The sequence below is a fragment of the Pituophis catenifer genome, unplaced genomic scaffold (genome assembly GCF_029215685.1).
Source record: "Pituophis catenifer annectens isolate HBS135680 unplaced genomic scaffold, rPitCat1.0.hap2 SCAF_1, whole genome shotgun sequence".
Taxonomy (NCBI): domain Eukaryota; kingdom Metazoa; phylum Chordata; class Lepidosauria; order Squamata; family Colubridae; genus Pituophis; species Pituophis catenifer.
This window is the reverse complement of record NW_027256881.1, coordinates 90,536,228-90,550,565: the sequence shown is the minus strand read 5'-3', so window position 1 is coordinate 90,550,565 and position 14,338 is coordinate 90,536,228. Positions and strand designations below refer to the sequence as shown.

The 14,338-nt window shown below is 36.3% G+C and overlaps 1 protein-coding gene across 1 annotated transcript in view; it reads left to right on the top strand.

The window, feature by feature from the left end:
* LOC139308833 (venom phosphodiesterase) overlaps nt 1-13,767 on the top strand; it is a 78,175-nt gene extending 64,408 nt beyond the window's left edge. Inside the window, exons 22-25 of the mRNA XM_070932708.1 lie at nt 3,012-3,089; nt 10,027-10,159; nt 10,679-10,838; nt 13,285-13,767. Coding sequence (XP_070788809.1) covers nt 3,012-3,089; nt 10,027-10,159; nt 10,679-10,838; nt 13,285-13,458 — 545 coding nt within the window. The 3' untranslated portion in view covers nt 13,459-13,767. The remainder of the gene's footprint in view (nt 1-3,011; nt 3,090-10,026; nt 10,160-10,678; nt 10,839-13,284) is intronic.
* The last annotated feature ends 571 nt before the right edge of the window (nt 13,768-14,338 follow it).

The window sequence follows — 14,338 nt, the reverse complement described above, 5'->3', positions numbered from 1 at the left end:
TATTCCGCAAAGCCCTAACTGCAGCAGTGACTCAGATTTTCCATCAAAATCTTTGCCATACACTCATAATGCCAGTTGCCAAGTGCAATAGAAGCCAAGAAGAGGCTGTACTTCCTGAGAATGCTCAGGAAGATAAATGTATCTCAGCATCTACTTCTGTCCTACTGTCCTACTATCACAGCACCATTGAGAGTGTCCTGACATACGCCATTTTTGCATGGTATGGGAGCAGCTCTTTAGCAGACAAAAAAGCTCTACAGAAAATCATTAAAACTGCCCAGAATATCATCGGACTCCAGCTACCAGCCGTGGACAACATCTTCGAATCTCACTGTTTGAGAAAGTTGCATAACATTCTCAGAGACTCTTCCCATCCTGCTTACAGTCTTTTTGGACTATTGCCTTCTGGCAGAAGATACAGAACTATTAAAACTTGGACCATACATTTTCTGAATAGTTTTTATCCCAGAGCTATAATTGCACTCAATAATGAACTAAAGGGCCACCATCAGTGAGCTGTTGGACAGTATTACTTGGTCTGTTGTGTAGATATTTGGGTGGTTTAGGTGTGGGGAATTGTGGTGGGTGGGAGTGTGTTTGGGGATTGTTATGTGTGTTGGACCTGATCTTTGGGTGTAAGGTGAATTTCATTGTATGGGTATACTGTGTATACATGTACAATGACAATAAAATTATTATTAATCAACTCAGGGTCATGACTTTCATCTTAGAAGTATGTTGGTATCTTCCAATCTAGTGAATTCTCAATCAGTGGAGGGAATTTCTGGCAAGAGTTCCAAGAAATGTATTATGTGGCATCACAGATGGTGCCTACTTTTGTAATCTGAAGCACACACTCCAGGCTTCCCAGGAGTTGATACATTGAGAGAGTAGGGCAGATCTTCTTGGATATAAATAACCATTCCACCCAGCACAGACTTTCTTCATGGAAAGCTCTAAGACGGCACTAATATTTCCATCTTTTCTCACCATTTTCCCATCATTTTTATACATACGGGTATACGTAGATATCCATTATGCTGTTTCCTTTCTGTCATGCAAACTTCAGCAAAGGTGTAAAAGATAACAATTCAACAGATATAAGTCATAAAATAAGAAAAAGCTAAATAAATATAGCCAAATCCAGTTTACCAAACCATTCACTATACCTTTCCATACCTTTCTAGCCTTACAACCATCCTAATTTTTACAATGCCTATATATTTTTCCTCCTCCTCCTCCTCCTCCTCCTCCTCCTCCTCCTCCTCCTCCTCCTCCTCCTCCTCTTCTTCTCCCTCTACAATCTCATCATTTATTTCTTCTTTCACACTCACTCTATGACCATCTCAATGCACTTCTTTTGTACTGTTCCCTGTTTTTTATATTCTGTTCACATTCATTCTCTCTCTTCCTGTTGAACTACATACACTGCTTAAGTAGTTGATATTCACTGCATTCAACTTACTTTTATGCTGTCGTGGATATACTGTACCCAACACTTGCTTCCATAGAAGAAAGTGGTCAGAAGCACACTCTTTTACACACATGTTTTCACTTCTTTTGACAAGTACTCATACCTCACAACAGACCACACACTGCCCGCTTCCTTTCTCCACCCATCCTTAAGTGAACAGGAAACTATACTATTGCCAATCCCTATCCTGCCCATGTTGTGCCTGTTCTGAGTCACCATGCAATAATACTGTCCTAATGATGTATGTGCAGCACCTGCTAAGAAAACAATTTAGTGATTCCTCCAGTTTTTGATGTCTTCCTTCTTCAGCTTGTTACCAGCTAAGTAGGAAGAATGTCTGCCAAACACAGCACTGCAGAAAAACAGGGTGGATCTGGATATTGGGCTTTTAAAACAATTACCTCTGTGCCTGTCTTCCTACACTCCATTCTGTTACAATCTGAATTGAATGAAGTTTTTAAAAAGAACCCACTAAACAAAACAGAAGGGGATTTTCAAGTAGCACTTTAATTTAGAATGTAAGGTTTTGGAGTATTGCAGTGGTGCCTGATAATTGGGAGAATGCTATTATTATTGTCCCTTTCTCCAAAGGCAAAGATAGACAGAATGAATGAAAACTTTACAGGGGAGATTACTTTGTTAAGTTTTCTCTGGAAGAGGTTGGCCAAATTCATGAAAAGTGACAATGAGCAAAAATAAGAGAGTGCCTTGCATTTTAGGTCAAGCAGGGAATGTGCAGATCAGATTTCTGCTCTTCGGTAGTTCATAATTAATGTGAGAATTTTTTTTCCTTTCTTGATTTAGTTGAAGTGAATTACAGAATGTATGCATGCATGTGGAGTGGAAACGTGGTTGCTTAGAATGATAAGAATAGCACATGAAAGAAATACAGCTATTTTTTTTCCCATGGCCATATAAATTGAATGAAATGCTTAGAAAATTATTCAGAGTTGGGCAGGGAGCAACACAAGGGATGTGTTCAATTGTTTATTTATGGATAAAATTATACAGAATGCTTGTGATGATGTTAGATGTTTTGGGGAAGTTATAAAACCGTACACATATTTGTGTGCAGTTGATGGCAAGACAACCTGAATTATTTGCAGCAAATTTTGGATAGATTCCGGAATGCAATGAATAATATGAATGGAATATTAATGTTTTGAAGGTCAAGATAGTTGTGTTTAAGAAGGAAAATAGATAATATATATTATACATAAATGGCTAAAAACTAGAACAAGCAGATGAATTTAGAAGAAAGAAAAAAAAGCAGAGAACAGAGTCCCTTAGTACTATTTGTCAGGCTGGGACTCTGAAATATTAAAAAATGTGTCTGCAATGTTTGTTGCAGTCAGTATCTTTCTACTGTGATGTAATTGACTTCTTGTTTGAGTGGAGTGCAGGAAGTATTTAAATGGTACAGAAGTAAATTCTTCAACATTGAAACTGATATAGTATTCAGCTGAAAAGTAAACTGTATGTGCTTTTGATATTTTTTCCACTATCCATGTCATTAATCCATACTTTTTTCACACAGACTTCAGCTCATCTGACCTTGAGCAGTATGATGCTCTAATTACTAGCAACATTGTTCCTATGTACAAAGGATTTACACGTAAGTTTGGAAAATTTTGACATGATATTGCTTGTTTAAGAACTAATACTTTTTCATATCATGTTTCCCACCTGTAATACGGATTTTTAAATTGATAAGTTTTAAATTACGGGCCAAATTTATTTAATTATTTTAAATCTATTTTTAACTTTATGTATAAATGTTTTTTATCTTGGCTGTTCACCGCCCTGAGTCCGAAAGGAGAAGGGCGGTATAGAAGTTTGAATAAATAAATAAATAAATAATAAATAAATAGCTGCCATGACTTAATCTTGTTTTTTTTTTTTTGTTTTGGAAGACAGCGCATTTCTATACCCCTTGGTGGAGCAATATAAAAATTGGTATTGTTGTTTTTATTATTATTTCAGTGTAGGTACCCTGACTCCAGAATGACAAGAGACAGTTTACATTTTAATAGGAAAGAAGGAGTAGGAGTAGGAGTAGGAGTAGGAGTAGGAGTAGGAGGAAAAGGAGTAGGAGTAGGAGTAGGAGAAGGAGAAGGAGAAGGAGAAGATGAAGAAGAAGAAGAAGAAGAAGAGGAAGAGGAGGAGGAAGAAGAAGAAGAAGAAGAAGAAGAAGAAGAAGAAGAAGAAGAAGAAGAAGAAGAAGAAGAAGAAGAAGAAGAAGAAGAAGAAGAAGACAACAGAGAAAATGTATACTAGCATTCATCAGGCACATTCTTCAATCAGAAATCTTCTCTGACTTAAAGAGAACAAGGCAGCCATTGATAGTGTTTTTTGTAGAATCTTTTTTAAGGAATTACACATTGGTATACTTTGCTAATAATTTTTTCACTAGGAAAAATAGTAAGGACAGTTCAGCCCTATATTGAGCAAACTAAGAGAGCTTCCTAAGATAGCAGATGCTGCAAAGATCCATAGAAGCAAGGAACAAAAGTAGGTTTTATACAGCATCTCCATTCCAGATATCAATTTCACAAATGCTAAGGGCCATGGTTAGGGTTAGGACTGATCAACTCAAACACTGAAACTTTATTTTATTTTATTTATTTTATGGCTTAAAAATAAGAGTGTTAGTTTTCAGCAAACGCTGAGGACGTATGTTCCCATTGCTTCTGTGAGATGTAAATGCCTTATTCCCTAATGTGTAAATAATGTATATATGGGACATCGGGGGTTAACTTATTCTTTGGTTCCTAATGTATTCATAATTCACCACTCCCATTCTTGGCTCCACCCCTTGTATATATAAGGAGCCACCTTCACCATTTTCCTTGCTTCTATCTGTGAATATTCAGTGAATATAGAATGCCTGTTATAATTAAAGAGAAATATATTTAAACCTCTAACTCTTATTATCATTATTGAGTCTGATCCTGAAAATATTGCAACAAGCTGGTAGCAGAGGATGGTTAATTGACTCAATAAATACTTAAAGATGTCTAAGAAAGATAGGCCCAACACCAGGGCCTACAGCAAAGAAATAGAAACTGAACAAGAAATAATCAACGAATCCACAAACGCGATTTCGAGAGAATCCGAAGAATACACCACTGAAGAAGAAGAACTAATAAATGAAAATAATGACCAGGAGGAAATCGAAATAGAAAATAACGAACTCAGGTCAGAGATATTAAAACTATTAAAAAGCCAGAAGAATGATGAAAGCCTCATCGCGAATCTCCAAGAAATGCTGAAAAACAGCGGAGCAGCGAGAGAGAAAAACATTGCTAAAGAGAAACCCAAAGACCAAAAAACTGTGAGTGATATGACTACAGAGAAAGTCGTTATGAAAAAGAAAAGATGTGATCCCGCGCGAAATTTTGAATGGCAGCCATCTTGGTTCCAACAAGCCTCCAAAGTGAGCGAAGCAGAGCCAATCAAAATGCCCAGTTCAAAATTTCTGGCGCGAAAAACGTTATCAGACAACGAAAGCGAAAAGGAAGATTCAAACTCTTCAGAAGAACCAGAATCAGAAAGCGAAGACGACTTAACGAAATCCCAAGTAAAGTCAGCAATGAAGATGCTTTTTGCTGCATTTGGGCCAAAATTAAAAATTTCCAAAGCGACAACGAAGAAGCTAGAGAACAAGCCGATAACTCAAGACCTGCACGCTCCCATCCTGACTTCGAGAGCGACGACGCCCGAGCCCAGAGAGCCATGTCGATTCCGCCCTACACCGCAGACCGGATCAAGTATCAACGCACACAAAAGAAAGAAAAGAGCAGTCGCCGCCATCAAAACTCCTAAAACCGAGCCAGAAACCGACTCGTCTGAAGAGGAGCGGAGCGAGCGAGCTGCAATGGAGAGAACCTTCCACGACGACGCCAAAGAAGAAATGAGCAACGCGCATGTGCGAAACTACGTAGACGGTCCGGAAAGACTTGAACTGGCCAGAGAACCGCGCAGACTCGTTGCGAGCATCCCCATGCCGTTTTGCAATTTCCTGCACTTGCGAGACCACGGACTACCTCAGGTTGTAAGTAATGGACAAAATAATGTGGGAAACTTACCCAGTGACTTCCCAAAACTTAGAGTTGATGGCATTAATTTGCAAGAATGGTATCAACAGCTCCAGGTTGTCTTTATGAAAGAAAATTTACTATTCTTTATCACTAGTCCTCCAAGAAGACCTTGGACTTTAAAAATAGATTGTTTACATCATAGAGCATTTTTCTTAATAATATCTAGCGTGTCTCCTGCAATGTATCATAGCATCAAACCAAACCTAACTGTTTCAGAAATAATTCAATGCATGTTTAATCTGTTTCACAGCGATAGTGTAGCTACCACTACAAGAATGTCTAAGGATTTCTTTTCTTCCAGAGTAAAACCAGGGGTTTCCATAAGTGAGCATTTGATATCTCTAAACAAAATAAGAGCTGAGCTGCATTTGAGGGGGGAAGTGATTTCAGATCAAACAATGAAAAGTGTTATTATCAATTCACTTGATTCATCATGGGATAGTTTTATGTCACACTTAGACACCATCAATCTAGGATATTTATCCATAGAAAGTCTATCTAACAAATTGATAGCAGAAGACAATTCAAGAAAAAATCGTTCCAGCAATCACACAGAACACAAATCTTTTAGGAAAGTAGCTTTCCAGGAAAAATACAATGAAGCTTTTAAATGCCATAATTGTGGGTCCAGGGAACACAATAGAAGAGACTGTCCCAAAATCCCAAAGGAGAGACATAGGTCAGAGTATAGGAGCAAATACAATTATAGACAGTCTTCCACAGATAGACATAAATATAGAAGCCCACCAAATTACAGAGATAGTAGAGGGGGTAGAGAAAATTCAAAAGAGAGAAAATCTGGTTCACTGAATGGACTAAATAAACAAGACAGCACTAAAACACAACAAAATGAGAACAATAATTGGCTTATTGATTCTGGGGCAACCAACCACACCACTAATAACAAAAATATATTGTCTTCATTTACAGAAGATAAATTTGTAATAAAGGTAGCTAATCAAGAAAAGGTTCAAGTATTAGGCAGAGGAAATGTGACCTTGCCTGGCCTAGGAAAAATAGAGGGGATATTGTTAATTCCAGAAATACCTCATAACATACTAAGTGCCATAAAACTAAGCAGAGATTCTGACATCAATATAGTTTTCTCAAAGGGGAAAGCAACTTTAGAGAAGGACAAAACAAATGTAGGCACTGTGATGATTAAAGGAGGCCTACCCTATCTAATAACAAAAGAAAGATGGTTACATAACATTGATTCAAATATGGAAGATTGTATTGAGGCAGATGATGAAAATGTTAGTAACAGTGACAATGATGAATGTAAAATATCTCATGATCACGCAAATACACACAATGAGAAGAAACCAAGAATAGGTAAACCAATTCATGATGAGTGTGCTCACATCTTGCATAGGAAGTTAGGACATGCAAGTTTTCCTGTAGTACAAAAAATGACTGAACACGCAGAAGGTGTCAAAATAAAAAATTGTGAAAATTATTTGGAATGCTCAGTATGTAAATCCACTAAACTAAAAACTAGTCCCAGACCAAAAAAATCCAACAGATCAACTAACAAAATTTTTGACTTAGTACATATGGACCTAGTTGGTCCATTAACTCCATCAATCACTTATAGAAAACGTTACTTCCTAACAATAGTAGACGATTACAGTCGCTATGGTTTTGTTTACACATTAAAACACAAGGATGAAACCTTTCAGAAATTTAAGGAATTCTACAAACGCATAGAAACACAACATAATATCAAAATAAAACAAATTATGACAGATAGGGGATGTGAATTCATGTCTAAAGAATTCTCCCAATGGTTAAAGGATAGAGGAATGCTACATTTCACGTCTAGTCCATTTTCTGCGTTCCAAAACGGGATTGCAGAGAGAAAGAATTCCACACTACAAACCATGATTAGGTGCACATTAGAGGATGCTGGTTTAGGCAAACAATTTTGGTCAGAGGCCTTACATTATTCAAATTACACTCAAAATAGAACCTGGTCCAGTATTGTGAATAAAACACCATATGAGGTGATGTATAATAGGAAACCCAAATTAGCACACATGCACATATTTGGAGTCACTGCAGACGTACACATACCTAAGCAGTTGAGAAGAAAGGGAGAAAACGTATCCAGAAGATTAAGATTTATGGGATATGAAACTGGCACCAAAGGGTACAGATTCATTGATAATAATAACAAATTTATAGTCTCCAGAACAGCTGTGTTCCATGAACAGGCCAATTGGTCTAAATTACATCTTAATGAAATATTTCCAAATAAATGCAAAGATACAAAATCTTGTGAGGAAGGGACAATAGAAAATCAAAATATCAACAAAAATAAAAACAAAACCAAAACTTGGACAAATAGTCAGCACAAAATAAAGACAGACACATTAACAAAAAAGGAAGCAAGATATTTGCATGATAACCATAGCAAACCCGAAAGAGCTATTAGAAACAATAGAAATCAAGTACCAAATAAATACAGAGATTACATAATGCATATGGATGGTGAACAAATGACACCTAATACATATGAGGAAGTATTAAAACTCCCTCGTGAAGAAAAGGAAAAATGGGAACTAGCTATGAAAAAAGAGATGGAAAGTTTGCAAGGATTAAATGTGTTTACACCTGCGATTGCACCTAAAGATAAAACGATTATAGGTACCAGGTGGATTTATAAAATTAAGAATCTAGAAGGAGGCAATACTCTATACAAAGCTAGATTGGTTGCACAAGGTTATGCACAAAAATATCCGGAGGACTACACTGACACATACTCCCCCACAGTGAGAACAGAGAGTGTTAAAACAGCTCTAGTAGTGGCATCTGCACTCAATCTTGATGTATTTCAATATGACATACAGACTGCGTATTTACACGCAAAACTAGATAAGGAAATATATGTAAGAGCACCACACAGTCAATACACTAATAAGAATGAAATTTGGCTATTGAACAAGAGTCTATACGGATTAAAGCAATCTGGCAAAAGATGGTACGATTGTTTGGTAAAAGTACTTAAGACCATGGATTTCAACGCTACCACTGCTGATAACTGTTTCTTTGTAAAAAAGAGTGATGATCATATTGAATTTGTATTAATTTATGTAGATGATATTTTATATATAGGAAAACACAAGGAGAGAAGAGAAACCTTTGTAAATAAGCTAAACGAACATTTCTCGTTGAAATCTCTAGGTAAAGTGAACAAATACCTTGGTGTACAAATTAACAAAACTAGAAGGGGATTCAAACTTACTCAGAAAGATAAAATCATTGAACTTCTGAACAAATGCAATTTAAACAATGCCAAACCCTGTGACACTCCTATGCAAACTGATTTCCTTAGAAACACTGATGAATCTTCCCCTGAATTCAAGGATAATACATTTTATAGATCAGTCATAGGTTCACTTCTTTATATATCTAATTGGACCAGGCCAGATATTGCATTACCACTCAACTTATTGTCAAGATATGTTAGCAAACCAACAATGTATCATTGGGAAGCAGTCAAAAGAATTCTAAGATATCTGAAAAGTACATTAGACTTTTGCTTAGTATTAGAACCTAGTAATGGTAAAGAACCAAAACTTACATGTTACGCAGATGCGGATTGGGCTGGAGATATATCATGCAGAAAGAGCACTTCTGGTTATATTTTTCTATTAAATGACTGTCCAGTTTACTGGTACACTGGTAAACAAGAACTGGTAGCCACTTCGACCACAGAAGCGGAATATGTTTGTTTGTCCAAAGCTGCAAATAACCTTGTATGGTTTAATGATTTGATTTCAGATGTTTGGAAAAAACCTGCTTTACCTTTTGTTATGCATGAAGATAATAAAGCAGCCATTGAAATATCCAGATCCGATGCCATTGGACAAAGGTCCAGGCATATAGATATAAAATTTAAGCATGTGAGACAATTGTCTCAAGATGGATTTATCAAAGCAGTGCATTGTGATACCTCTGAACAATTAGCTGACATATTGACGAAGCCTTTACCTTCTAAACAGCACAAATATTTAACATCAAAATTATATGTCTTATATTGTCCTGAATCTGAATGTAATTGGTGTTGTATAGCGAACCGGCATTTAGAGGGGGATTTGTGAGATGTAAATGCCTTATTCCCTAATGTGTAAATAATGTATATATGGGACATCGGGGGTTAACTTATTCTTTGGTTCCTAATGTATTCATAATTCACCACTCCCATTCTTGGCTCCACCCCTTGTATATATAAGGAGCCACCTTCACCATTTTCCTTGCTTCTATCTGTGAATATTCAGTGAATATAGAATGCCTGTTATAATTAAAGAGAAATATATTTAAACCTCTAACTCTTATTATCATTATTGAGTCTGATCCTGAAAATATTGCAACAGCTTCTCTATCAACTTGCAATGGAAAATGGGCATTCTTACATTTGATTTTGTCTTGCTGTGCTCCTAATTACAGGACTGTGGAATTACTTCCATAGTACCCTACTTCCAAAATATGCTACCGAGAGAAATGGATTAAATGTCATCAGTGGGCCTATTTTTGACTATAATTATGATGGACACTTTGATTCTTATGACACAATCAAACAGTAAGTAAATTTAAAAGGCTTAAAAGTAAACCAATATCTTAAATTTCCTTATTTGCTTAGAATAATTTCATATGCAATGAATGTAACTGGCTTTAGCAATTTTCCCAATGAACATGACATTACACATCATTCCACAGATTATTTCATCCAGGCAGTTTTACAGAATCAAGTTTACTGTTGTTAAGGCAGTAAAATTTAAATGGTTATCTTTAATCTCACAAATATGATTTATTTCTATGGGTAGTCTAAAGGTAGTCTTTGACTGGTCAGTTAGTGAAGTTTGAAATACTGACTGAACTATTTGGGAGGTCCTTAGGACCCAATTTGAAGTTCTGACAGTTAGGAGGCCCCTGAAGTCACATGACTGCACTTCGGGCTACATTTGCAGCATCCCACAGTCATGTTACTGCTTTTATGACTTTGCCCAAAATCAGCATTTACTTCTAGTTTTCAACAAAATCATATGTATAGCAGACCATTGATTCATTTAACAACTACAACATTCTTGTTCTCTTGCAGATTTGTAAACAATACAAAGATTCCTATCCCAACCCATTACTTTGTTGTGCTTACTAGCTGTGAGAATCGAGCCAACACTTCACTGAATTGTCTACCAGGCTCTTTGGAAGTTTTGTCTTTTATTCTCCCACATCGTCCTGACAACTCAGAGAGCTGTGCTGTAAGTGTGGTAACACTGATTTCTAAACATTTTGCCTTGTCTCTTCACAAATTTAGGATTTTTTAAAAATTTCCACAATGGGACCTAGCCAGGGGTGAAATCCAGCAGGTTCTGACAGTAGTTTGGAGAACCGGCAAATATCACTTCTGGCTGGCCCCAGAGTGGGATAGGAATAGAGATTTTGCAATATCCTTCCCCCAGGACTGGGGAGGGAATGGGGATTTTGCAGTATCCTTCCCCTGGTATGGGGTGGGAATGGAGATTTTGCAGTATCCTTCCCCTGCCATGCCTACCAAGCCACACCACGCCCACCAAGCCATGCCCACAGAACTTGTAGTAAAAAAATTTGGATTTCACCAATGGACCTAGCTTATAGATTCTTCTGATATACTGGGTTATTAGACCATTGTCTTAATAATCATTACGTTCAACAGTATTTTCAGCTAAATACAGTTGAATTGAAAATATATTAAGATTTTTAATGTCTGATTCCGCTGCCGCCTCCTCCTCCTCCTCTTCCTCCTCCTCCTTCTCTATGCCTACAGGAAATAGGATTAGGATCTGTTATGAAACAGTGGCTAAGAAGCTAAAATACAAATCTAGTCGAAGATTTACATTACACTTCTGTTACAAATGCAGCAGATGGTCTTAATCAAAACAAACTGCTTAGCCCAAACTCTTGTTTGCAATACAGGAATCTACGCTAGAATATTAAATGGAAATGAGTATACTAAGTGGGAAATGCATATACTTTAATAAGGACTACAATTACAAATGTATATAAATAGCTTTAGATCTTCTAAACTCCAGAACTGAGAAATATCATTTTGGTCCATTTTCCACTTAAATAAAAAAAATCATAGATCATACAATTGGAAGGGGCCATTTAGGCTACTAAATCCAATCCCTATTCAGGAAAGGAATAGAATTAAAGCATTCCAGACAGAAGCTTTCATCCAAGAAGCAATGGGTGGAAACTAATCAAGGAGAGAAACAACTTAGAACTAAGGAGAAATTTCCTGACAGTTAGAATAATTAATAAGTGGAACAACTTGCCTTTAGAAGTTGTAAATGCTCCAACATTGGAAGTTTATAAGAAGAGATTGGATAACCATTTGTCTGAAGTAGTGTAGAGTTTCCTGCCTAAGCAGAGGGTCAGGCTAGAAGATGTCTAAGGTCCCTTCCAGAGGTCCCCTCTGTTATTCTGTTCTATTCTAAGGAAAGAAAGGCCACCCCCTCTCTAGGCAATTGGTTGCACTGCTAAATTGGTTGCTGTACTGTCTTGAAGTTTTCTGTAGCACCCTGTCAGAATTTACTTTTCTATAACTTTATTCCTCTAATTAAGATTATTATTCTTTGTCCTCTGGAATGAGAGAGAACAAATCTTTACATCTTTTTAGATGCTTGAAGAGGATTACCGTTCTCCCCTTCTGACTTCTATTCTCAGTGCAATCAGCACTTACAATTTTTCTTCATACAATTTAATTTCAAACACCCAGTCATCTTTGTTGCTCTTCTCTGAATCTGATCTAGTTTCTCTAAATCAGGGGTCTCTAAACTTGACAATTTTAAGACTTGCAGATTTCAACTCCACAAGTTTTAAAGGGGCCAAGTTTGGAGACATCTGTTCTAAATGCTTCTTAAAGTGTATTGTCCAGAATAGGACACAGTGGATAATGTGAGTCTTACCAAAGAACTATGTCAAATGGTGACTTCCTGTAATTTGAACATCATACTTCTGTTGATGTAGGCTAAAATTGCATTTGTTTTCTTTGCAGTAACATCACATTGTATGCTCATATTAAGCTTGCATTCAAATGCTATTAAATAATTATTTTTCACAAGTACTACTGGAATAGCTGGCCCTTCAACTATAACATTTAGAAATAACTTTTTCTGTAACTACAACTAACTTAGAAAATAGATTTTTGGGTCTCAACTATCTTGCAATATTCCTTTACTTTATTTGCCTTCAGTTTTGTCCGACTACTAGTATATGATAAAGCTCTATTTTTCATTGTGCCCTCTTCTGTTTTCCAATGAAATGAATATTATTGCCAAAGAATTTGGTCAATGTTCACAGCATATTTTCTTAAGCTTTAATTTTGGAATTGGGACAAAGGGGGGTGTACAATGTGATGAAACTATAAGGATTTCCTTTTGTCATTTTAACTATCATTTTTACTGAAGACAAAAAGCAGAGAGGCACTTTGTGTTTCCACCAGTTATACTAGAATGGCATTGTATGCTCATCTAAATCTCAAACAGTGTAGGCCATAAAAATCTAATAATGATCTATTAGCTCTGTGAATACACTCTAGCACTTGATATGCTATTCCATGTGAAAAAATTATAACATTTTTCATTTCAAACTTAGAAGACTGGTAAGCTGCTTTAACTGTCTGCCAAAACAGACCTCAAATGTTATTTTTGCTTGCTTTATCAGGACAAATCACCAGACAATCTGTGGGTTGAAGAAAGAGTGCAGACTCATACAGCACGTGTTCGTGATGTGGAGCTCCTTACTGGTCTGAATTTTTATTCAGAGCTCAAACAGCCTCTCTCAGAAACCCTTCGATTGAAAACATTTCTGCCTATATTTGTAAACCCAGTTGACTGAATGTAAATCTAGGGCTATTCCAGAGAAATGGTTCTTAGCATCAGTGCTATTAATAATAATAATAAAAAACCACTATTGTGGAAGTATTTGTTTTCTCTCTCCTTGTATCCATATGCATATTGAAAATAAGATTAAACAAGATTAAATAAATGCTGGAAAACCTTAAAATGATTTCAAATAGAAGACCCTTCTGGGCAATTCTCCCAGAGGAAGAAGTGATACAGCTTCATCCAGAACTATCCTTGAGTTTGAAATAATGCTTAAATTATTGAACCAGCCTATTTTAAATAAATTGTTCCACATTTGAAATGGATTGTTTCACATTCAAAATAATTTGCATTTGAGATATTTTGTACATCACCAGTTCTAGAGTTGAAATCCACAATCTGAAGGATGGCCAGATTGGAGAAAAATGATCTAGGTAAGCAAGTTACTTTCCTCCATCACACTTATCTCCTGGAGGAGGGAAAGAAACATAGGGGGATTTTCCATAGGTAAAATATTAGGAAATGGTTAAATTCTGATACATACAGTAGACCTATATCTGTTTTCCACTCAATTTATAATGAACCTTTCTTTGCTTTCCCTGATCAAAATGAGGGGCAGGCTCACAGAACTATTAGTTTTGAACTACGGTAATTAGGTGGTCTCTCCCATAGAAAATAAAAGGATTACATCTTTTTTTTTTTAAAACAACAATTAGTCTTAAATGCTTAGCCTCCAGTTTCATTGATTTGTGCCTGCTATTTGAGCATAAAACTAATTTCAAAATTAAGTTTTAAAAAGCTGTCTTATACTCATTCATTTATGTATACAAAATATATTTGCTATTTCTGAAAGTGTCAAAGAATCACTGAGCATATTAATGAAATTTATTTCA